Source organism: Remersonia thermophila, chromosome 4, assembly GCF_042764415.1.
Source record: "Remersonia thermophila strain ATCC 22073 chromosome 4, whole genome shotgun sequence".
Taxonomy (NCBI): domain Eukaryota; kingdom Fungi; phylum Ascomycota; class Sordariomycetes; order Sordariales; family Chaetomiaceae; genus Remersonia; species Remersonia thermophila.
In genome coordinates, this window is record NC_092220.1 from 374,821 (window position 1) to 397,330 (window position 22,510).

The 22,510-nt window shown below is 60.6% G+C and overlaps 4 protein-coding genes and 1 non-coding gene across 5 annotated transcripts; 1 reads left to right on the forward strand and 4 right to left on the reverse strand.

Annotated features, from left to right (window-relative positions):
- Positions 1-3,960: 3,960 nt before the first annotated feature.
- VTJ83DRAFT_4223 (uncharacterized protein) lies at positions 3,961-5,232 on the reverse strand (the record flags this gene model as incomplete). Its single annotated transcript, XM_071010689.1, has 1 exon — positions 3,961-5,232. One exon carries the CDS (start codon positions 5,230-5,232, stop codon positions 3,961-3,963), a length of 1,272 nt encoding a protein of 423 aa, XP_070865673.1.
- A 6,498-nt stretch (positions 5,233-11,730) lies between these two features.
- VTJ83DRAFT_t112 lies at positions 11,731-11,821 on the reverse strand. Its single transcript has one exon. It is a non-coding gene; the product is annotated as a tRNA-Phe (tRNA).
- Positions 11,822-12,319: 498 nt separating this feature from the next.
- VTJ83DRAFT_4224 (uncharacterized protein) lies at positions 12,320-13,936 on the forward strand (the record flags this gene model as incomplete). Its single annotated transcript, XM_071010690.1, has 6 exons — positions 12,320-12,377; positions 12,465-12,660; positions 12,710-12,762; positions 12,820-13,101; positions 13,164-13,489; positions 13,544-13,936. The coding sequence occupies 6 exons, from the start codon at positions 12,320-12,322 to the stop codon at positions 13,934-13,936; spliced, it is 1,308 nt and encodes a 435-aa protein (XP_070865674.1).
- A 3,072-nt stretch (positions 13,937-17,008) lies between these two features.
- On the reverse strand, positions 17,009-19,525 carry VTJ83DRAFT_4225 (uncharacterized protein; the record flags this gene model as incomplete). Its single annotated transcript, XM_071010691.1, has 5 exons — positions 17,009-18,614; positions 18,674-18,866; positions 18,929-19,132; positions 19,193-19,364; positions 19,436-19,525. 5 exons carry the CDS (start codon positions 19,523-19,525, stop codon positions 17,009-17,011), a joined length of 2,265 nt encoding a protein of 754 aa, XP_070865675.1.
- An 881-nt stretch (positions 19,526-20,406) lies between these two features.
- On the reverse strand, positions 20,407-22,289 carry VTJ83DRAFT_4226 (uncharacterized protein; the record flags this gene model as incomplete). Its single annotated transcript, XM_071010692.1, has 3 exons — positions 20,407-21,422; positions 21,519-22,088; positions 22,169-22,289. The coding sequence occupies 3 exons, from the start codon at positions 22,287-22,289 to the stop codon at positions 20,407-20,409; spliced, it is 1,707 nt and encodes a 568-aa protein (XP_070865676.1).
- Between the last annotated feature and the right edge of the window lie 221 nt (positions 22,290-22,510).

The window sequence follows — 22,510 nt, forward strand, 5'->3', positions numbered from 1 at the left end:
GCTGCCGCGTGCGTCGAAATGTTATTCCGGAGGGTGTTGTTGTTGTTGTTGTGGGGTGGAAGGGAGGTGGGGGGTTGGGGGGAGGATTCGAGGAGTGCTCGGCCGCAGACCGCCAGGAACACGCTGTCCAAATGTCATACGGTAGTTAGCCGTCCTGTCCAGCTCAGCTCCCTTTCGGCACCCAATGTCCATTCCCGAGACGAATTTTTGGGCGTGGGATATGCCAGCTGACCTCGGCGCGAACGCTGCTTCATCTCCCCCAGACCTGCCGCTATCGATCGACATTAGCGGCACCTTAACCCCAGACTTTCCGCTAGCCTAATGCCTCCCCCCACGATTTCCAGACCAGGGGTCTGGTTGGCTTCCCTCCCGGGAGATTTCCTGGGGTTGGCTGGGGACCAAGGGCGCCGCCTCAGAGGGGGGAACAAAAAAGGGGGTGATGTTGCATGGCGGAAAACGCTGACGTGATGCCACACCACCACCTCTTCCCGCGCAAATCCCAAGGCGCGCGCGTTGGGGCCGGGCCTGTGCCTCGGCGGCGAAAGGCTTTTTTTTTTTTTTTTTCGGCAAGGCGTTCGCCCCGTTTGCTGTTTGTAGAGGCATCCGAGAGGCAACCATAAGGCGGAGTTGTTCTTGATCGGGAAATAGGGTGTGTGGCATGTTCGGTGAGAGTGGTCAGGCTTCAGGCTTTCGCTTCTGCCGCCCGCAGCGGCGGGGATGGGAAGAGGAAGGCCGCCGTCCTTCATGTGCCAGACCAGACTTCCCACATGAGGTGGTCCGACCCAACCCCAGAAATCTTAGGTAATGGGCCTCAGCCAAGCATCGAGACCAGAGAGGGGGACACTGACACCATCTTCGCCATCGCTGGCGCCGTAGGCGTGTCTTTTGTTTGTGCAACGTCCGAGCGGCTTCCGTCCTTGCCCGGGCCATTCAAGGCATGTTCCAGGTCTACTGTGTACGCGCCTCTCCGTCCCTCCTCCCGGCGTTGAGCAAACGACCATACATTCGGCGCCAGGCTCGCTCTCACCGCCTACAGAGAGTCCCCGCGAGCTGGGATGGGTCTCAAGAGATAACGTGAACCCGGTGCGGCCGCCCCAACAAGGCAGCCCGGCCCTCCGCACCATTCCCGTGCCCTGCCGTGATGCATGCTGCGCCCTGCTGCGTGTAAGGGGGGGGGGGGGGGGGGGGGGGGGGGGCGTCATCCCAACGTCGCATCCCCCGCAACTCGCCGCACCGCGATGTGGCTCTCCCCACCGGCTAGGCGAGACCTCGTCTACCTGCGACCTGCGTAGCACAACGGACCCAGCAGAAGGGAGGATGGATGTATCTTGCATCGCCGCCGGGTGGCCACACACATACTGTGTATACACACACCACGCACAGGCCGGGCCGGTTCCTTCAGAATAGCTAGGTGATGATGAAGGGCTGGCTCGCAACATCCGAAGGGCTCACGTCTATGCTGCGCAAGAATGGCCCCTTGCCTGTCCACAACGCCTTGACTACCTAGGTAGGTAGGTACTTTCGGCGCACCGCGGATACCCTCCGCCTGCCTTGCCTCGCATTCCTGCCGCGAAGCGCACGTCATTGCTCAGCATCCAAGGCCCGTGCTACGGCGCTTGCGTAGTTCTCACCCTGTGTGCCATTCATAGAAACATACAACCACGGACGTGTAGGCTTCCTTGCGATACGGATCTGAGAGGCCGAACCGTCCTGGCCTGTTTTTTTTTCTTTGGGTGTGTGTGTGGGGGGGGGGGGGGGGTTGGTTCCAGACCCGTTCCAGCTGGTGATGGTGACAACGTCGCAAACCCCTCTCTGTGTGGGTTGCCGGCGGGCTCACCGGTCGGCTCGGCGTAAAAGTTGAGAGGGTGTTTTCTCTTTGACACCGCGATGGGCGCCCACCTCAGACAACAATCATGAGACGCCGTGCTGAGAGAGACATCCTGTCTAGGTAGGTAGCAGGTAGGGAGAGAAAAGCTGACATGGGGTCAACAGCTATGTAGAACAGGGACAGGATCTGGATCAGACAACCACGCCTCTCTCTCCGTACCTGAGGCAGCCATACCCCCGACACGTCGAGGGCGCAAGAAAGACAAGACAGCTTCCGTGCTAACAATCAGATCGTCTCGGATCAGGCCCATGCCAAACCCCCTCTTCTTTCGCAGCACCGTCGCAAACGTATCGGCGTATCAACAGCGAGAAACAGACCGGCCTCTCCCACCCACCTGCCTACCCTCCCAGCGTCGTCCTGTTAGGCTCGAAACTTGACCTTTTCTTTTCTTCCGCCTGATTCTTTGTCTCTGCCGGGCCGGCTGCGCCCCAATCGCCTAGCCCGGCCCAAGAACGAGCCCGCTGGTGCGTACCACCCGCCGCCACCGCCGCCGCTGCAGTCTCTCCAAGGTCACCATCCATCCATCCATCCATCCATTCATCCATTCCCCTCACTTTTACGCACACCTACCAGATGGAACCCTCCGGTCACTTACACGTCCTTGGCGTTTCGCAAGACGAATGGAAGCCCCCACCCCCAAGCCAGCGAACCAAGCCCTCGAGGTTTGGGAGAGTGGCATTCCATGTTTCTTAGGCGGCGGTGATAAGAGGGCGGGCGAGCAAGGCGGGAAACTGGCGCAAACACACTCACCGAACCCCAACGCAAGCCCTCGCTCTCTTTTGTTCCTCCGTTCCGTGCCCTAACAAGGTACCGCCGTAAGGTAGACGGTAACTAAGAATACGGCCCGAGAAAGAGAGTGTGTGCGCGTTGGTGTGCATCTTTTCCGCGCGCAGATGGTCCGTTCCACCAACATTTGCAGCATGTCGGAGGGGTGGGGGAACGGAAACTGGGATAACGTGCCGCTGCTTTTCCATGCCCGCCGTTCTGATCTGCTCTGATCTGCTCTGCTCTGCTCTGCTGTGCTCTGCTCTGCTCTGCTTTGCCGTAACTAGGTACCATGTTAGGTCCCCCCCCCCCCTCCTTTTCCGGTGGTAGATCCAACCAAACCCGAAACCCCACGCCGCGCTGTTGGTCATGAACGGGTGGTTTTGTTTGCGGGGGTGGAAACCTGAGGTAACTTGCCTCCAAGCCCAGCCCATTGCCGTGCGCGCTATGGAGACGCTAGCGTACGTACGGCAATTGTTTAACTTTGTCTGTCACCTCCCCGCCCTCTGCCCCTGTCGAAAGGTCACGCCGCCGTGCAAAGTATGAGCTTTTGATTTTTGTCTTGGTTGAAACGTGGAGAACGAAGCGGCGTGCGGCGCGGGCGTGAGGTGGCCCTGGCGACAGCTCCTCTGGTTGGCGATGGACCTGACACAGGTTCCAGACGAACCACGTGGGTGATTGCGAAATGCTTTCGCGCATTTCATTTGTGATCCGGAAACCGGAGGTGCTTTGCTGGCGTGGAACCAATCTTGTTATTACTAGTAGACAGGTGTGGTGGGCAAAAGCTAGCCAAAAATACACCGGGAAAAAAACCTGAAGAAAAAACAAATCCTGTCCAAATCCACTCTGTTCCGATTTCCATCGCCAGCCATTCCAACCAAAAATAGGAAAGTAAATGGGAGTCTGCCGTCTTTGTCCCGGCTTGCCAGGAGCTTGTTGATATGAAAAGAAAACACTGCTTTTGTGCGTGCGTGCGTCCGTGTGTGTGTGTGTGTGTTTGGGTAGGTGGGAGGGTGGCTTTTCAATAGCTCCGCAGAGGAAAAGAATAAATATCCAAGTCTAGCGCCAGATCAAAAAAGTGGTGATATGTCTATCCTGCAAAATCCAGAAACTCAAACCCGGTACCCGCGGTTATTTCCCCCCGTTGCCATTATCCTTAAAAAAAAAGAAACCCCGTGAATTAACCAGAGAAGAGAGGCAGGACCGTTTGCAAAACGCCAAGTGGTTGATATCCTTCTATAAGCTTGCCGGTGGATTGTCGTCATCAAGTCATGTCTTATCGCACAGGGCCGCTGGCCCTCTCCTTTTTACAACCTGTCGTACAGATCGCCGCCCGAGATGCTGTTGGACGATGAGCTCCTCCCGCTTTGCGAGAACCCGTCGCTGGGACCGAGCAGGTCGTGGACAGCCACTTTTGGCACGGGCAGTTTCCTCTGAGCGCCGTCGGCCCGGCTCATGATGTCGGTGAGCGAAACGCCGCTGGTGCTCCTCGGCGTCGGCAAGACGGGAGGGGCGAGGCCCTCCGGGGCGGGTTCGAGAGGAGCCAGGGCCGGGGTGTGGTGCAGGCTGAGGTTGCGGAAAGGAGGCAGCTCGATGCCGGTGTAGGGCCGGAGCCGGGGCGAGTGGGCGGGGGTGGCAAGCGGCGTGTGGTCGGGCGTCGGCGAGAGCGAGTTGTGCGAGAAGGTTGGCGACGAGGGAGCCGTCGAGTTGGGCGAGTTGGGCCGCGAGCGCTTCGGCTGGCGGTAAGCGTGGGAGTAGTGGTCGTCATGGTCGTCGTGCGAGTGCGGCCTTGCCATGTGGTAGGCGCCGAGCCCGGGGAGAGGGCTACGCTGCTGCGAGAGCAGGGAGCCGCCATAATAGGATGGGTAGGGCGGCTGTTGCCTCTGGTAGTGCTGCAGCGGCTGCTGGGGCGGCGGGAGGGTGTCGCGGTCGACCTGGGCGCGGCTCAGCATGCCCATGTCGGGACCGCTCTGGCTGGAGAGGGCACCGCGGCTGTACGGGCCATGAGCCAGGGACGGAGGCGGCAGGTTCATGGCGTACGAGCTGTAATGGGGAGGCGACACGTTGGGCGACGACAAGGCGGTGGGGGGAGCCGAGCGGATCATCTTGGGGCCGGGCGGGGGAGCCATCATGTCGGGCTGCATGCGGTGGACCATGCTGGCGTGCTGGTGGTGGCCCTTGTGGCCCCGGCGAGAGTTGGGGTTGTTGTGTATCCTCGAGTGCCGCGTGAGCTCGTCAGACCGCGAGAACTTTTTGCTGCAGCCAGGGAACGTGCACGCGTGCGGCTTCTCGCCCGTGTGCGTGCGGATGTGGCGCGTTTGGTGCTCCAGCCGGTGGAAGGCCTTGTCGCACATGGTGCACTTGTACGGCCTCGGGAGCTCCGTGGGTTGGTCGGCAGGGGCCGAGGTGGGCGGGACGGGCCCGTTGGGCCGGAGGAGGCTGCCGGCCGTCATGTCGGTGTCGACTTGTTTCTTTTCTTGTTGTTCCGGAGTGGTCGACGTCGAGACCTGATCCCTAGTGGGCTCGACCGCCGGGTTCAGCAGGTCTGAGAAGTGCACGGCCGACTTTGATCGCTGCATGTGATCGACCTCCTGAATGGAGTGTCTTGCGAGCCCGAGGAAGAAAAGCAGCTGTTGCTGTCGTGGTTGTTTTGTTGCTATCGCGGCCGTTGTAGTTGTTGTTGTGCAGTCGAAGCAAACAATGCATGCAGCCGGCTCGAGATGGGCGGTGAGTCGATGGAGGGTGCTGAAAGAGACAAGACTGCTCAGGGGGGGACGACGCAAGACCCTGGCTTGACGGAATCGTCTGTCTGTCTATTTCAACGTCGTTGAAGTCTGTGGCTTGGGTGGTGCTAACGCTGGGGAAGCTCATCAAGAGGCATAGGGGAAGTCGTAGAAGTCAGACGGGTCCCCTTTGGGGGAAGCGGCACTGGTTTTAAATGGCGCGAGGCGGGCTGACAGTTCCAGGGTTGGGTTGGGGGAGAGTGCAAGGGGGGGGGGGGGGGGGGGGTGTGGGGGATGGGGTGTGGTGAAATCCATCGGCAGGGGTGAGGCATCAACCCGGGGGTGTGGGGTTCGGGATCACAAGCGACAGCGGGCGGTGGACCGGTGGGAGCGGTGCGCCTGAAATGGATGCCGGGGGAGGAGGGGGGGGAGGAAGGAGGAGTAGGGGAAACTTCGGGCACACGAGGGGAGGAGTCGATAAGAAAAAAAAAACAGCCATGGCCAACACATGGAAGCTACAGTATGGTACCAGGAGGTAAGGTACCGTATTGTACGACTGTACGCCGGTACCAGCAACATTGCACCGCTGTACCTCGAGCACCTGCGAGCAGCAGACAGACCACTCGCCTGCAGAGGCTGGAAAGCTGTGGCCGTCGCTCCGTCATCCGCTAAAGCATGTCGCCATGTCTGGATGTCTGGCCGTGGCCGGTGTGCAACCGCCGATGCGTGTGCGGCAGGAGACGAGGAGGGGACGCCGTCTGCGATATTGGATTCGGATCGGATGGGGGAAAAGGAAAGGTGCAAGAGGAGCAGGAGGACGGTAGAGCGCAAGTTGAACGGCAATTCTGCTGGAGCACGAGTATCGCCGATGGAGAGAGACAAAGTGGACACTGCGCTGTCAAATGCCGGGCAAAGTCTTCAAGGGCCCAAAGTGCAAAAAAAAAAAAAAAAATCTTGGAAGCCCGAGATGGACCTCGAGAAGAACCACGTATGCCTCGTAGCCTCAGCGAGCACACATGGAATGGTCGACACGGAGGAAGCGTGGTCGGGCAGCCTTAATTAACGGCGTCTCGCGAGCTGCCTAGGCTACCTATCATCGTGTTGTCTGCCTCGCGCCCCGAAACTCTCAAGGTTTGAAGGTGCTCTCTGTTCTGTAGTGTAGCGCATCCCCAACGGCCGCGCCAACTTTCAAGATTTCCCCACACTCGACCCAGATTGCGTCGTCGACGTTTTATCTCCATGCCTTATCTTTCCCCGGGTGCCACTCTGCCCCCCCCCCCCCCCCCCTTTTTTTTTTTCCAATCGCTCTTCGGCTGTGGCCACGTCTCCTCCGCACGGTCGATCCCCCAATTGATAGCTCTCTGGCGGACGGACAGACAGAGAAAGAAAGAGAAAAGAGGGAGAAGCGCCGAAACGGCCCTCACCCGCCTATCTATCCGTAGGGCAAGAGAACCGAGCCCAGCCGCGTATCGTCCATCCCGCTCGTGCGCTTCCCCTCTCCATCGGCTGGTTCAGACGCGGCATGATCTGAGCAGACTGCCCGAGGTGGATTCGGCCGAAGAAAGCCCAGCATGAACCCAGGCGCTCCCTGGTCAGGTCTAGAGCCCCAAAGGTTCGCAACGTGCCAACGGAAATGACGACACCAGCAACCAAGTATGCCCCGTGTTATGGGGCTTGGGTTTCCCCAGATATCGTTGCAGGTTTTCGGCCTCCAGGGCTCGCGCGCCCCGGGTTCCTCGGTCGCCACCATGGCAGTTGTGCGTGCTCCGACCGGCATGAACCTGTCGAGGTGAGTCGGGGAAAGGGGAAAAAGACAGAGCTAGAGAGAGGAACGGCCCCCGGCCCGGAAAGACGGGTGCGCTTAGGCAACAAGGCTTGCTGGCTTGCCTGGCTGTTTGTTTGCTTCCCGGCTGTTCTCACCAACGCCCGCTACGTGTCTGTGGAACGTGTTCTGGGCCCCCGAGAAAGAAAAAAGCAGACACATCGTCAACTCACAACCGACTCACCGCCGCTGTTGCACACACGTTTCCACAGGCCCGCCATCCCTTGGCGGCCGTTTGCCACCAGATTCGCCAGCGTAAAAACATGACAACGGCCGAACCGCATGTCGCAAAGGAGGGGGATTCGTCGCGATCAGGCCATGCATGAGCTCCCGCATCGCCAGATGACAGGTTTCGACCATCCACCAGCCAAGGTTCGTCTCAGCCCGCTGTGGGTGCCGCCCCGTTCGACACACACGGCGTGCCGGGAGGGGAAGGGGCGGCGGCGAGCGGGTTCGTGTTCCGAATTTGCCCCCCCCCCCCCCCCCCCCTCGCACACAAGACACGCAGCTCTCAGGTACGAAACACATCCCCCCCAGCGTGCACGCGTGTGATGAACAGCTTGCCCGAAATCCGGGGTGCAGTGCTGAAATCCCGGGGCAGGCCGCCGGGCTGTGCTGAGCCAACGCTACCGGGAGATAAGCGCGCGACGCTCGCCCGTGGGCCTGTTCCTGTCTCCTCTCTCTTTTTTCTTTTTTTTTTCCCCACCGCTCGGGCGGCAGGAACCGAAAATTCCCACCTGGTATGCAGTGGAGGATTGCTGCCTTGTGGTTTTATGTCGATTTGTGCAGCGTTGTGCTCGAGTCTCCATTCAGGAGACCCAACATTCAAGAAAAAAAACCTGCCTCTGCTGTCATTTCTCGTCCGGCCCCATCCGTGTTCTCTGTCGGGTGCTGTATCTGGCGTGATCTGTCGACATCAGGCCGCCGAGCTTGGCCTATGGTTGTGTTGACCCGCCCCAAACCCCAAACCGGGGGCGGCGTGGGGGTCCGTTTCGTGCTCTGGGCTCTGGCAACGTTGCGGGCGCCGTATCAGCGACCCCGGATGCATCACGCGCTTCTCATCCACCCCCCCCCCCCCCCCCTTTAATCGATCCCCCGGAACGTTGACGTGAAAGGCTCTACTGTTAGTGACCGAGGCGGTTCCGCGTCGGGCCGAGTCACTGTTGACCATTCTTCATCGTCCTCAGCAGCACGAGCACGATCTCACATCTTCATCTTGCATCCCATCCTCCAGGTTGTTGTTTTTTTCTAACCCTGGACCCTCACTCGTTGAAAGAGACAGAAAGACATATCCTTGTATGCATCGATGTCGACGTCACCGATATTTGACGGACATCGCATTCCGCGCACTCCGAATCGTATTGCCAGAACAGCTTCCGCGTCCTAATCCCGGATGGAGCCGTGATGGCAGCCAAAGAAAAAAAAATCCGGGGCGCTGCGGCGTGGGGGTGGGTGTTGATCGCACAGCGTCCACAAGCTACGCTAGTTCGTGTAGAGGGTGGAGAGGACGAGCTTGACGATGGCGTCACAGCGAACGTGGATTGTTCGAGTCTCAGCTCAGCCTGGCCAGCCCAGTCCGGCGGCTGCCTCCTCTCAAAGCGGAACCTGGCAGATGTTTTTCTTGGATCCCAGGGTCCTGATGGTTTGGAGAGGCACCCCGGCCTTCGGGAAGATTCGGGGGACGCTTCCGCATCTTGTCATCAGTTCGCCGCTTTCCTCCATCCTTTCTTTTCTGCACCTCTCAGGCGTTTTGGCGCATGGGTGGTTTTTGACCGGGCTGGTTGGATCCCAAAAAGGGCAAACGTTTGCCCGCCAGTCGCCTCACATTTCCCGTCCTGGTCCGGGGCGGTGGTGTCATTCATTTCGCGCCTTTTTCTTTTCTTCGTCTTGTAACCACTCTCCTGAGCGGGGAGGCGATCCGGGGGAAAAAGCTTGGGGCCCCACACACACAAACCGCCAAATCAAAATGCACCCCCCCCCCCCCCCCCCCTTACTCTGTGACCAACTGAACCTGGGAGCCGTGACGCTGCTACACGAGGATCCGTGAGGTTGATGAGCCTCAACGTTCGCTTCCATCCCACCATCCCAGACCCCCCCCCCTTCCGGCCTGCCCTGACAGCGTCTCCCCTCCCCCCACCCCCAGCAGCCCATACATGCTGCACTATACTACACAGTACACATCCAAATATGTACACAATGACCCCATGGTCCCATGGTTGCGGTGGCGCCTCGGGGAATTCGCCTGATGCAGAGCCGCCGGTTAATTGCGCTTGAGGAGGGGCCGGCGATCGATCTCCGTGCGCGTTAGCCGCGCCGTTCGCTAGCCTTGAAAGAGGCAATTGAGCAGAACCAGGGTCCCGGGGCGCCGAGACATATCCGCCTCGTTGGCGCAAGAGATAGAGGAAAAAAAAAAAGAAAACAGTCATGGTCCGTGCTTGCTCTCTCCTGCTGCCGACTGCTGTGAGCGTCTCCGACGCCGTGTTTCTGCCACGTGTGCGCGAGGCCCTCTGATGGCTGGAGCCCGCTCCTCTCACTGGCGGATCCCTCGGCCCTTCTGCGGACCGCGGCACTTCCCGTCTGCTTCGAACAAAACTGCACGGTCCAAGGACTGATCTCGGCCCTAAGTAGGTTGGGATGGACTGTGCGTATGTTTTTTTTTTTTTTATTGCGCCGCGCCCTCGCTCGTTCCTCGGCCTCATCGGTTGGGCTGCTGCACGAAGCGTTTACGAGCAGCAGCGCGGTTCCAGGTTTCGTTGTCTGTCGGCTATCTCATCCGGGGCTTGGCGCTTCCAATCTTTGTTGGAAGCGCAGACGCGATCTGTTCGCTTGAGACGGCTCCCTATCGCGAATGGATGCCCTATGACGACCCTGGAGAATCGCCCTCCGACGACCTGGACATGGCCGCGCTTGGTTCTGGTAGGAGTTGCTGACTCAGCCGGGTCGACGGGAGCGCGATGCCCAGGCGGCGCATGGACAAAGCTCCTGGGTGTTCGGCCCGGCTTCAGCGGCCGTGGAGCCTCAGCGGGGGCCCAACGTCCAGGAAAATCTGGGCGGGTAACGTAGTGCGCACCTTGCAGGCCCCGCGAATCTTTGTCCCAGGGCCCAGGCTCGGCTGCTTGTCCCGGTCAGGCTCTCTGCGACCGTCCGGCATTTCGTGCGCCGTCTCGGGAAATTAAGTTGCTGGAAAGCAACTCTACCTACCCGTCTGGGGAGTGTTTACGATGAGACAGACGCTCCGCGGTGCAGTACGTAGCCATTCCGTCCACCGGTGAAGGCGTGTTTGACAGCGACGGTGAGGAGCCGGTTCTGCCTATCCAGGTTGGACACCCTGGCGCAAGCCATGGAATTATCCGCTCGACCCTGAACTGCCGACGGCTGCCATACCCTCGCGTTTGCATCGGGACCGAGGCTTTCGTTCCGGGAGGCGGGCAAGAAGGAGACAAGAGCTTCGCGCCTAGGGAAGTGAAGACATTTCGCACCCTACGCCGTTGTCCAAGAAGAAAGCGCAGCTCCGGCCTCGGTAAATCCGCAGGGCCTGGAGGCTTCGGCGTGACAGCCGGACCGCCGGACGTCACCGAGGAATGCTCAAGCTGTCAACTCCACCAACTTAGCGCGGCGGACCAGAGATAACGCTCGCCCAGAGCATTTGTTGGCGCGATTTTGCATGTGATGCTTCAAGGCAATTTGCCCCCAATCCGGGGTAAGACGCCAAGAGGGGGAGTGAAGGTTTCGGCATCGCGGGGGTTCCATGACCATGATAGGCGTATTTCCGAAGCCCGGCCAGGGGGGGCCCATCTCCAGATTTCCCTGGAGCGGCATAACGTTAGCCGGCAGAAAGGGTAAACACAACAGTGCCCATCAATGAGCTGGGCTGTTGATACGGCATTGCGCCATTGCGCCGTCGTGACAAGCGTGTGGGGTTGGTTTGATGAGGTGTCGTTCTTGTCGTCGGTCCAGAAATCAAGCAATCATGGCGGTGAGGAAGGCTCAAATGGAAAAATAACTCGTCAGTGGGACACTATGGCGGGAAATTCCGGTACTGATACGGAGCCAACTGCCTTGGAAGCGTAGGACGTATGAAGATGTGAAGTTGCTTTTGTCCGTTGGGCATGACGTGTGTGTGTGTGCGTGTGTGTGTGTGTGTGTGTGCGGTATGACATCATGTTGGGAGCCGCCTCCATCTGCAGAATGGACCGGTACTGAGGAAGGGCATGTGAAAGTTGCTCCGATAGCCTACAACACGAGTTACCTACCCTGCAACAACATCCTCAGCAAGAGCCGTCGATTGCAAAGAAACTTGTCCAAGAAACCCTGGCCCGTAGCAAGGTAGTCAAGAGCTCCTGAGCTTTTGTCGTACTGTTTTTTCCGCATGGTCGGTCTGACCTGGGATTTAGCCACAATCCCCCGCCATGGCCTCTCTAAAGAGGCAGGAAGCGAAGCAAGGTGGCAATATAGAAGAAAAAAAGGAGAGAGCGAAGGGGCTCCAGAAACACAAAAACAACAACACTCGCAAGCTGGACGGGCAAAAGATATGCGGTTTGTGTGGATCGAACACACGACCTTCAGATATGATTCCCGAAGTTGAACTTCAGTCTGACGCTCTCCCAACTGAGCTAAACCCGCATGTGTTTCCCGACTGGGTTGTTGCTTGGCGAGAGCTGCGTTTGGTTGGACTACTAACCCAGAAATCGCAAGGCCGGGAGTTACTCTTGTCCGTCAATGTGGGGTGGTTACCGAGCGACTAGTGAACTATTGTAGATCATCGATCAGACCAGCGGGCCGTTGCGGTGGTGGAACGTGGGCGGTGTGAATCTGCATAACCTGCCATCAGCAAATCGCCGGACCGTTTCTGACGATTGCGCTTCTGCTTGCTCGTTGCTTTCTACTACACAACAACCTGCTCGCCGATTTACAAGTCCCAACTTGTATGACTCGCAGCTGTCACACTAGAATCCCGAACCAATTGGTTAGAGGAAATCAAGGGTTGGCTCAGGTAGTAAAACCCTAACCCTGAGAATCACCAGGCCTTGGTTGCCCGAACCATCGCCAAACATCACGGCCGCCGTGACGCCGACGATCCAACTGGTGACTTGGGCATGAAGATACCGAGGCTTCCGAGGGATGGACTACCACGCAATACACGGCCACGATGTGTCCAGCTTTGATCTGCCGTCAACCCGTAAGTCTTTGCCATCTCCGTTGATGCATATTGTCAAGCCTCGCGACCAACCATGCCACCACCGACATCCATCGGCTGACCGATCAGACCGCTTGCCAACCGTCTCGGCAGCACAGGCCCTGGAGGTCCTGGAGGGTGAAACCCGAGCCTGCATCCCCACCGGCCTTCCGGCTCTCGACTCCCTGCTCGGCCATGGTCTGGACACGGCCCCTTCAGGCGGCATCCAGAAAGGCCATGTCACAGAGGTCTGGGGGGCTCCAGGCGTAGGAAAGACGGCCTTTGGGTATGCGCTCCGAGAGTATCTGTGCTGCCCACCCGGCTGACGGACCCAGCATTCAACTCGCCGCGACCTGCCTCGCCGAGGAAGGGAGGGTAGTTTGGGTAGGTCGGTCTATCTCTGCTCCCGGTTCCCGGTGCGGGACAGCGCGGCTCACGTTCCCAGATGGATTCCACCGGCTCCCGGTAGCCCGCCTTCAGACCGTTCTCAGTGAAGTGACCGGCGCGCGGCAGGACGGCCGTCCCGACGCTGATCGCCTGGGCGACGGTTTCGTCCACTACGCCTGTCCTACCTTGCCGCACCTTCTGGCGCTTCTGTGCAGGCCAACCGCGGCCTGTATCCCGCCTGGAACATCACTCGTCGTCGTAGATTCCCTCTCTGCCTTGGTCAACCATGCGTTCCCCAAACTACCCGAGACTCGATCGGCCGCGGAGACAAAGCTCAAAGGTGCGCCCATCAGCCGGCAGCTGCCCGAACCATCAAACGTATTGAAACTGACCCGCGCTCAGGGCCTCCCGGCACCATCCGCCGTCTTCAGGTTCTCCAGTACATTGGCAACAGCCTTCAAAAACTGGCGGCTACGCGGGACCTGGCCGTTGTGGTGCTCACGCAGTGCGCCACCAAGATGCAGGCCGAGCGCGGTGCCACCCTGATCCCGGCCATCAACGCCTCGGCGTGGGAGCAGGCCGTCTCGACCCGGCTGGTTGTGTTCCGTGACTGGCTCGCCCAGCGGGGTGCGGAACCCAGGGGCGTGCGCGTCGCCGCGGTCCAGAAGCTCAATGGGAAGGACGTTACAAATGCTGCATCCGGCAGCTGCGTGTTCACAGTGGAAGAAGTGAGTGGGAGGGTCCACGGTCACCCCTTTAGGGGTTTGCTAACCGGAGTGCAGCGAGGATTGGTTGCGGTAGAGTACGACGACAACGACGACGACAACGACGACGACAACGACACACAGCCGTCGGCGGCTCTGGCATGCACGCCTGCGCGGAAGAGGAAGCTCGGACACACGGAGTTTGAGATTGCAGACAGCGATGACGAGTACTACGATCTAGACGACGACGAGCTCCCGCCGATGCCGTCCCAGTGGCAGGGCAGCGAGGACATCCTGCTCGGCCCGAATCCGGAGGAGGAGGAGGAGGAACAGCAGGAGGGCCCGGAGGACCCGGAGGATGAAGGCGTTCAGGACAAGGAAGAAGACGACGACGACGACGACGACGATGACGATGCTGAAGATGGAGCAGCCCGGGCCTCACAGGAGCCACGCCTGACGGAGGATTTCTGAACTCGCGTTTCCAGTGCCGCCTTGAGCGGGGGAGCTCTAACCTCGCTTCTTACAAGAAGCCCCTGAGGCCTGGCCCTGCATGCCCCTCCCGCTTCGCCCGGGTACGATAACCCTTCTGGCCCACCCCCTGTCCAAGCATCTCGGCCGATTCTTGCGCAGCACCGCAGACCCCCGTCTCGACCGCCCGTGTGTTGTGTTTTACGACGATTCGGATGCGCAAGAGGCAACCGCCATGGCCAATGGTCTCGCTTCAGTGCAGCGGCTCCGGCAGGCCCTGCGGAAACCGGAAACTGGAATCGTCCCGAGTCTGTGACATGTCCGGCCGCTGGCCGGCCTCGACTCCTGTTCCAAGCCGGCCCGAGATTGTCGAGGAGTCAGAATAACACATACCAGCCATTGAGGTTGAGAAAACCCGCCAGTTGTTATGTTGTCTGGCTCGCTACCGCGGCGGGATTCGCATCTGACATTTTAGCCTCCTCGGCGTCCGAATCTTGCGTAGCACCAAGGCCGGCTGCGCAGCCTCGGAGGACTCCGTTGTTATCTAGGAATCCGAGATTGCCGTTAGGTATCATTGCAGGTCGCCGGCCGTTCCAGAAGCGGTGCCTCCCCAATTTTTTTTTCTTTCGGCCTCTCGGCCTGCTGCTGCAGCGATCCTGGCCAGTCGGCTCGGTACGACACTACACGACACTGTTCCCTAGCTCCCGCACCGCAGAACGGCTGCAATGGCAATCAATCGGAGGTTTTCGATGGGGTACTACCCGCGCGCATCAAGCAAAGAAGGCTGTCCTCGTCTACGTAAGAACAGCACATCACCCTATCTTTTGCCGCCATGGAAAACCCGCCCAGAGCCGTCCAGAAAACAACAATGCTTGCTCGGAGCGGCGGGGTTTAGGAACCTTGGCCAGCACGGAGAGAGCTGCAGCCGGTCAATCTCGAGCCGATTCAGCCTGTCTCGGCCCTCCCGCGAACGCCATCGCCTGGGGGGAGAATGCGTCATGATGAAAAGCCGGAGCTGTGATCGGGTAATGCAAATGAGCATAGTTAGCAGCACAGAGCAAGATCGACAGGATAATGATAAAAACAAGGCTCGGGGCTCCTCGGCCGGCTGACCGGCCGCTCGAACGAAAAAAAAAAAAAAAAGGAAAAAAAAAAGGGGGGGGGGGGGGGGGGGGAAGGATCGACAACCCCCGATCTGGCCCGATCACCATGTCCCCGGCTCTAATTCCTACTCGTCCGTTTGGGACCCCAGAAAAACGCTCGTCTCATAATCCCAAGGATGGCTTTTTCGAAACCCTGTACATACATACACAGTACATGCTGTGACAGCGTAGGTATCTCCGGAGTGCATACTGCGTAGGTACCATATAGTACACCGTAACAAGATCAACAGAACGAACGCAAGGGACGCAGCACCCTACACCGTAGCATGTCGCACATCGCTTCGCGCACACAGGAGCAAGCACACCCCCATGGGACAGATTGAGACGTTTCTGCCCCAATGGCGCGCCTGCATGGATGGATCCGCAACGGCCATGCACCGCTCGCTGCGCCCCCGGCAGGCCTGTTACAGATTCGTGCATCGTGTGCGCTTGGTAGCGTATGCAGCGGAAATCATAGCGCCTCAAGTACAGCACAGAAAAGAAACAACGGGCTCCCGTGCTTACACAGTACATTGCTTTATCCTGCGCCGGCTTCGGCGCCTTGCATGGCAAGCAGCTTGGAGGTCCGTCCTCCTTCATGGCCAGTCGCCGTCATGGTGAACCACGACAGTCGATGGCGAGGCGACAAAAAGAAGAAAAAAAAAAGACAAAAAACGCCGCAGCGCACAGGGGAGAGCACCATGATCAGCAATCGGGGGCCGGAGCAACACTTCCTCCAATGCCTTGCCAGCCTTGGCTGGGTTGCGATGGCAACGTAACACTGCACCACGGGTTTGCTCGCCGGTATCCACGGCTTCAGGGAGAGGGCCCGGCAGGGCACACACACACACACACACATACTAGTACACACACCGTGTCTATCCGGGTGAAGGCGTTGACCGGAACAGAACCGCAGAATACCGGCTGTGGGAACCGAAGACCGCAGACAAAACAATAATATAAACTGTCTGTGCGGCGGCGGTGACGACAACAGCGAGGTGACGACAACGGCGAATTGCGGCTCCTGCTGTTGGCTTTGCCTATGTATGTGGCATTTCATTTCCCCTTCCCTGGCTGTCGTCATCATGCTACCATCCGGCCTCCTAACCCATTGTTGGTCGGCAGACAAGAGGGCTGATGGGAGGAGGAGGAGCAAAACGGACGCACTTCATGGCCGACTAGGAGACCACCAACTCCACGTAACTACACCGTAACGCTGTAACGCTGCGAGGCAACGGAACTCCTCTGCAAGCTGACCGCCGCGGGAGAACCCGCGCCGTCGAACCATCCACCCCACGCCTCGGCGCGACGATCGAACGATGCGTGGGCTCACCCGCGGCTTCGAAGGCAACGTTGACTGACAGCTTTCTCTGGAATGGAAGCCGGATCTTTTGGGGGGGACGAGCCGGCTAGAGTCGGAGCCCGGCCTGGGGGGCTCGAATGTTCAGTGTGGACTCCAGGACGAGGTGAGAAAACCGCTCGTCAACCTACGACCTTGGCGCGAGGGTGTGGTGTGGTCCTGGGAAGAAGTCTAAGAGAGATGAGGCATGTGCACGTGGAAGTTGGCGGCTTTGGCTCTGAAGACCGGTGATGGCCGAGGAGGCCGGTAGCCATCGGAGAACGGAAGACGTGGGTCTCTCCCCGGCCCTCCGGATCCGAGGCAGGCCAGCATCGGCAGGAGGACCCCGGATGGGGGTTAGCTAGTTAGCGGACAGGAATGCGTGAGCCTCGGGCCGTGTGAGGCGCTGGGGTATCTCGACCAGATGGAGCTAGCATCGACCCAACCCAGCGGTATCGCGCAGGGGCTCGAGGCTCAAAGATGACGGCAACGAGTCCCGGGAGAGGAATGCTTCGTGGATAGCCGTAGACGAAAGCGCTCGTCCCATATGAGCCCCGTGCTCAACCACACGGCAAGGATCTCATCAGGGGCCACCTAATCCACCAACAGCTTCCTCACCCGCTTCTCCATGCTCTCCTCAAACTGCTGCACACCGCCGTCCAGGGCCGTCAGCTTGCCCGCGGCCAGCTTATACACGACCCTGCGCCTTGCCGAGGCGTCCTCCTCCTCCTCCTCTTCCTCCTCCTCGGCGTCGCTCTCGCCCCCCTCGTCCTCGTCCGCCACCCCCTCCACCACGCCTCGCATGAACCAACGGTCGTGCGAGACCAGGACGACGGCCCCGCGCCACGTGCGCAAGGCCTCGCGCAGGGCCGCGACCGTCTCGTAGTCGAGGTGCGTCGTCACCTCGTCCAGCACCAGCAGCCCGGGCCGCCGCCGCATGAGGCGCGCCAGCTCGCAGCGCACGACCTGCCCGCCCGAGAGCTTGCGGATCGGCACGTCCGACGCGACGCGCCCGGCGAGCCCGAACGACGACAGCAGCCCGCGCACGGCGCCCTCGTCGGGGGTCTCGCCGCCGCCGTCGGCGGCCGCCTCCCGCATCAGCAGCGCCAGCGCCGTCAGGGCCGGCTCGGCGCGCCCCAGCCTCTGCAGCTCCTCGACGGCGTGCTGCGAGTAGTACCCGAGCCGCAGCCGGGGGTGGGCCGCGACGGTCCCGGCGTACGAGGTCCTGCCGGCCTCGCCGACGAGGAGGCGGATCAGGGTGGACTTGCCGGCGCCGTTGAGGCCCAGGATGCCGATGCGGTCGCCCTCGCCGACCGTCAGCGTCACGTCCTGGAGCGTCGGCGCGAGAAGCTGCCGGCTGCCCCTGGGCGGCGGGTAGCGGAACGTGACCTTGTCGAGCGAGATCAGGGAGCCCGGGAACCGCAGGTCGGGCGGGTCGGGCAGGGAGAGGATGACGGGCCGCTCGTCCTGCGGGACGTTGATCTCGTCGCGCGCCGTGAGGTGGTAGCCGACCAGGTCGCGGTTGAGCTTGAAGCGGCCGCCCCGCTCGTTGACGTTCAAGCCCGTGCGGTCGTCCAGGCGCTTCTGGCGCGACTTGGCCTGGCGGATCTTGTTCTGGTCGTCGTTGCGGCGGCCCGCGGCCAGGTTCTGGCGGATGGACTCCTGCATGTGGGCCTTTTGTTTCTCCTGCGCCTCCTTCATGCGCGTGAGGTGAAGCTTCTTGTCGGCCTGGGCCTTTTCGTACGTGGCGAGATCGCCGGTGAAGTACGTCAGCGCCTTGTCCTTGAGGATCAGCAGATCGGTGCACACGGCGCTGGCGAAGTCGCGGTCGTGGGACACAAGGATCAAGGTTGGCGGTGTGGGTTGGTCGCCGAGGCGTTCGAGGAAGCGCTGCAGCCAGAGGATGCCAAGAAGGTCGAGGAAGTTGGTGGGCTCGTCGAGGATGAGTATGTCGGACTCCTGCAGCAGGGCCGTGGCCAGAGCGCTGCGCATGCGCCAACCTCCGGAGAGGCTGCTGGCAGGTTTGGCGGCGTAGGCGTCGGTAAATCCGAGGCCCGCGAGGATCTGTTTGGCGCGAGACTCGATGTCGGCCATGCGCGACGGCTCGACCTGGAGCTGCAGGTCGGCCAGCATATCCGCCGCCTCCTGCGTCTCGGCCTGCAGCGTCTCGGGCGAGATCTCCTCGGCGGGCTGGTCCTTGCTGAATCACAAGGTTAGAAGGACCTAGGGCGCATGGCAAAGGATCCGGCGCCGGCTTACAGTTCGGCAGACTTGGCCACGGCCTTTTCATATTCGACGAGGGCCTTGCGTGCCTGGAGGCCTCTGGCGCCGCTACGCAAGCGGGCGTCCTTGTCCAGGACGAACAAGCGCTTCAGCATGCGCTCATGCCGGAGAGCTCGCAGCGCGCGGAGGGCGGCCAGGGGGTCGGTTCCGTTGACGCCGGCCGAAAGCGCTGGTCATGGGTCAGATATAGCCTCCCTCCCCCCGAGAGAATGCCTCTGGCGAGGTTCCTACCTGAAATCTCGCGCTCCAGGTCGCTCTTGGCCGTGGCGCGGTCTATGACGTCCTCGAGGACGGTCGGCCCCTCGGCGGCCCCGGGGGTGCTCGCCGGGGGGTGGTCCGAGGAGGCATGATCGGCGTTTGTCTGCTGCAGGATGGAAATCCTCGTTTGCTCCGGGATGCCGGGAATCAGCTTTTCGGCGATGGCGCGCAGGAGAGCTGAGAGGTCAGCGGGAGCCGGCAGCAATCATTCAGGGGCAACGCCATCAAGTCACGCACTCGATTTCCCCGACCCGTTCCTCCCCACCAAGGCATAGCGATTCCCAGCCTTGAGACGCAGCTTCGCACCGGACAAGATCTCGGTGCCGTTGGCAGCTTTGGCTTTGCCCTTGCCCTTGGCCTTGTCCTGGGGAGCCGACGTGACGGTGATGTCGAGGCCCTCGATGTCGAGCTGAGAGACGTCGTGTCAGCCGTGCTCCTGCTCCTCCATCTGCTCTGCGGCATTGCAGCTCCGCTACCCACCTCGCGGTAGTTGGGGCTTTCGATATGGAAGCGCGTCTGCTTGCATGACACGACAATGGTCGAGACGGCTTCGTCCGCGATGGATGTCATTTTGAGACGGTGACAGATGCGTTGGAACCTGGCAACGGATCAACGCAGGCCGGACTTGAGTCGGGTGCAGGTGAAGCGACCCTTTTTTTTTTTACCTATGCTTCGATGTGGCCGTCTCCCCGAGGCCGATGCAGCCAAACAGATCACTCATGGCCATGAATGGCGCAATGCCGCCGCCGAGAAACCGGGCTCGACCGGCCTCACGTGGTCCGCCCCCCCCCTCCCCCCCTCCCCCCCTGATATTCCAACGGGGAATCCGAGTGAAGCTTCGGCCGTGAGTCACTCGCCGGGCGTGGTACTATCCGCCCACTCGGTCGGCCGGGCCCCGCTGAATGGAGATGGCGGCGCCGTCATCCTGCGCGCTCCCCCCCCCCCCCCCCCCCCGGTCCTCTCCCAAAAAAAAAAAAAAGAAACGAAAAAAGAGAAAAAAAAGGGGGGAGTACTATACGTATCTCTGGTCGAGGTCGCGGGGTACCTAGACCGTACTCCGCCTCTCCGCTCCGCTTCCTTGCACCAACCAAACAATCCATTGGGTCCAATAACTCATTACCCATTGCCAGGGCAACTCGCCATCATCGCGCGGCGGGAGCTGCGCATCTTGTGGATTGAGAGAGAGACAAGGATTGGCGGCAACACGGCCCTACAAAAGAAAATAAATATTAGAGCATAAGAAAAGAGAAAGGCGAACGAAGGTATAAGGTATAAGGTATAGAATAGAGCAAACACACAAACGCACGCCGCCCACCCACGCCCACGCTCATGCCCACGCCCATGCCCACAACACCAGTCCATACGCATCCGCCCACCCACCACATGTGCACCCATTTCACTCATGCACGCATACGCACGTTCAGACATACACCCGCCCTCCCGGCGATCGCCTACGCTCGCCCGTACCCGCCGAGGATCTTGTCTCCCGACGTGATGGACGACGCCGTCATCTGTGCCTGCATCTCCTCGGCGTTGCGCACGCGGCCCATTTGCGCGGCGAACGTCTGGCTCGGCTTCCACTTGCTCGACCGGCGCGGCGTCGTCTCCTCCATCATGGTGTCGATCTGCTCCAGCGTGAGGCCCTTCATCTCAAACACGAGGAAGTAGGCAAAGGTGAGCGACAGCCCGCAGAGCGAGCCCCAGATGAAGAAGACGCGCGGGCCCAGGTGCGCCGACCCGGGCTCGTTGCCCACCATGTACGGGGTGATGACGGCGATGATGCAGTTCCAGAACCAGTTGGACGCCGTGGCGATGCCCACGCCGCGCGAGCGGATCGGCAGCGGGAAGCACTCGCCCACGATGACCCAGCCGATGGGGCCCCAGGTGCTCGCGAAGAAGAAGATGTAGATGCAGATGAAGGCGATCATGGCCTTGACGGCGTCGTAGTTGGTCGGCACCAGGTCCGGGCGCCCGGAGGTGACGCCCACGATGGCCACGATGAACTGCGCCACCATCATGCCCACGCCGCCCCAGATGAGCAGCGGCCGGCGCCCGATGCGCTCGCTGGCCCAGAGGGACAGGGGGGTCGAGAGCACGTTGACGAGCGTCGTGACGAGCGAGATGAAGAAGGGATCCTGGATCGTGCCGAGCTGCTGGAAAAAGGTGACGCCAAAGTAAAAGATGAAGTTGACGCCGGTCAGCTGCTGCATCATCTGGATGCCCGCGCCGAGGATCGTGCGGCGAAGGTTCGAGTTGCCCTTGCGGACGTCGCCCTGGAAGCACGCGACCCACGACCCGATGTAGCTCGTCTGCGGTATCACCTGCATCTCGTACTCGTGGCTGGCGACGATTTCGGCGAGCTCGTCGCGGATGTAGTCCGAGTCGACCGGCTGGCCACGCAGCTTTGAGAGAGCCGTCATGGCCCTGTCGATCTTGCCCTTCATGACGTGGAAACGAGGGGATTCGGCTGGACGCGCGTGCGCGTGTGAGCTTGCGAGCTGATGCAGAACCAAAAAAAGAAAAGAAAAAAAGAAAAAAAGAAAAAAAAGAGAGGTCAACGTACGCAGAAAGAACAGGCCCACGCCCAGGATGACAGCCCACAGGAACTGCATGCCCACCGGGATGCGGTAGGAGCCCGTGTCGTTGCGGTTGGCCGACGCGTACACAACGCAGTTGGCCAGCAGGATGCCCAGCGTGATGCAAAACTGGTAGCCCGAGACGATGGCGCCGCGCACGCGACGGGGCGCCACCTCGGCCATGTACAGCAGGATGACGGCCGAGATGGCGCCCACGCCGAGGCCGGACACGAGGCGGCCCATGACGAAGAGCACCAGCTGGTTCGTCGACACGATCTCGAGCACGCAGCCGACGCAAAAGATGACGCAGCCAAAGATGATGGTGGGCCGCCGCCCGATGAAGTCGGCCACGTCGCCGGCGATGAGCGCGCCAAAGAAGGTGCCGCACGACAGGATGGACGTCATGAGCGACTTGGTCGACGACGGCAGGGTGAACTCGGTCGGCGGCACCCCGATCGGCTGCATCGTTTCGTAGTCGTACTGTATCCCCGTGTACTGCGTGATGAAGTAGGGCATGCCGAGCACGCCCGACATCCATCCCGTGTCGTAGCCAAAGACTGGCCCGGGTGGAAAGGGCTCGGGTTAGTCCCATGGCGGCGAGCCACCGGCTCCTTGGGAGGGGGGGAGGATGACTTACACAGGCCGCCAAAGGCGGCGAAGGCGCAGAGCAGGTACGCCTTGATCGTCACGGGGGCTTCGACCCTCGACAGATCGGCCGTCCCCGAGATGGGGTAGTGGAAAGCCGCGGGACCGACCATCTTGTCTATGGGCGTGTATCAAGTCTCCAGGGCCAGCAGAAGTCGAATGGGGTTGACCGTTGACCGGTTGTGATGGTTGTCAGCGCGCGAGCTTTGGCGGTTGAGCTGTCGAGGTTCCGCGGCGGACGTTGTTCAAGGGGGCCTGGTTATCGTCCAGCCAAAACGCAACAAAGAGCCGGCCCGAACAGCCTGTCGTCTTTGACCCCTAGCCTGGAGAGCTT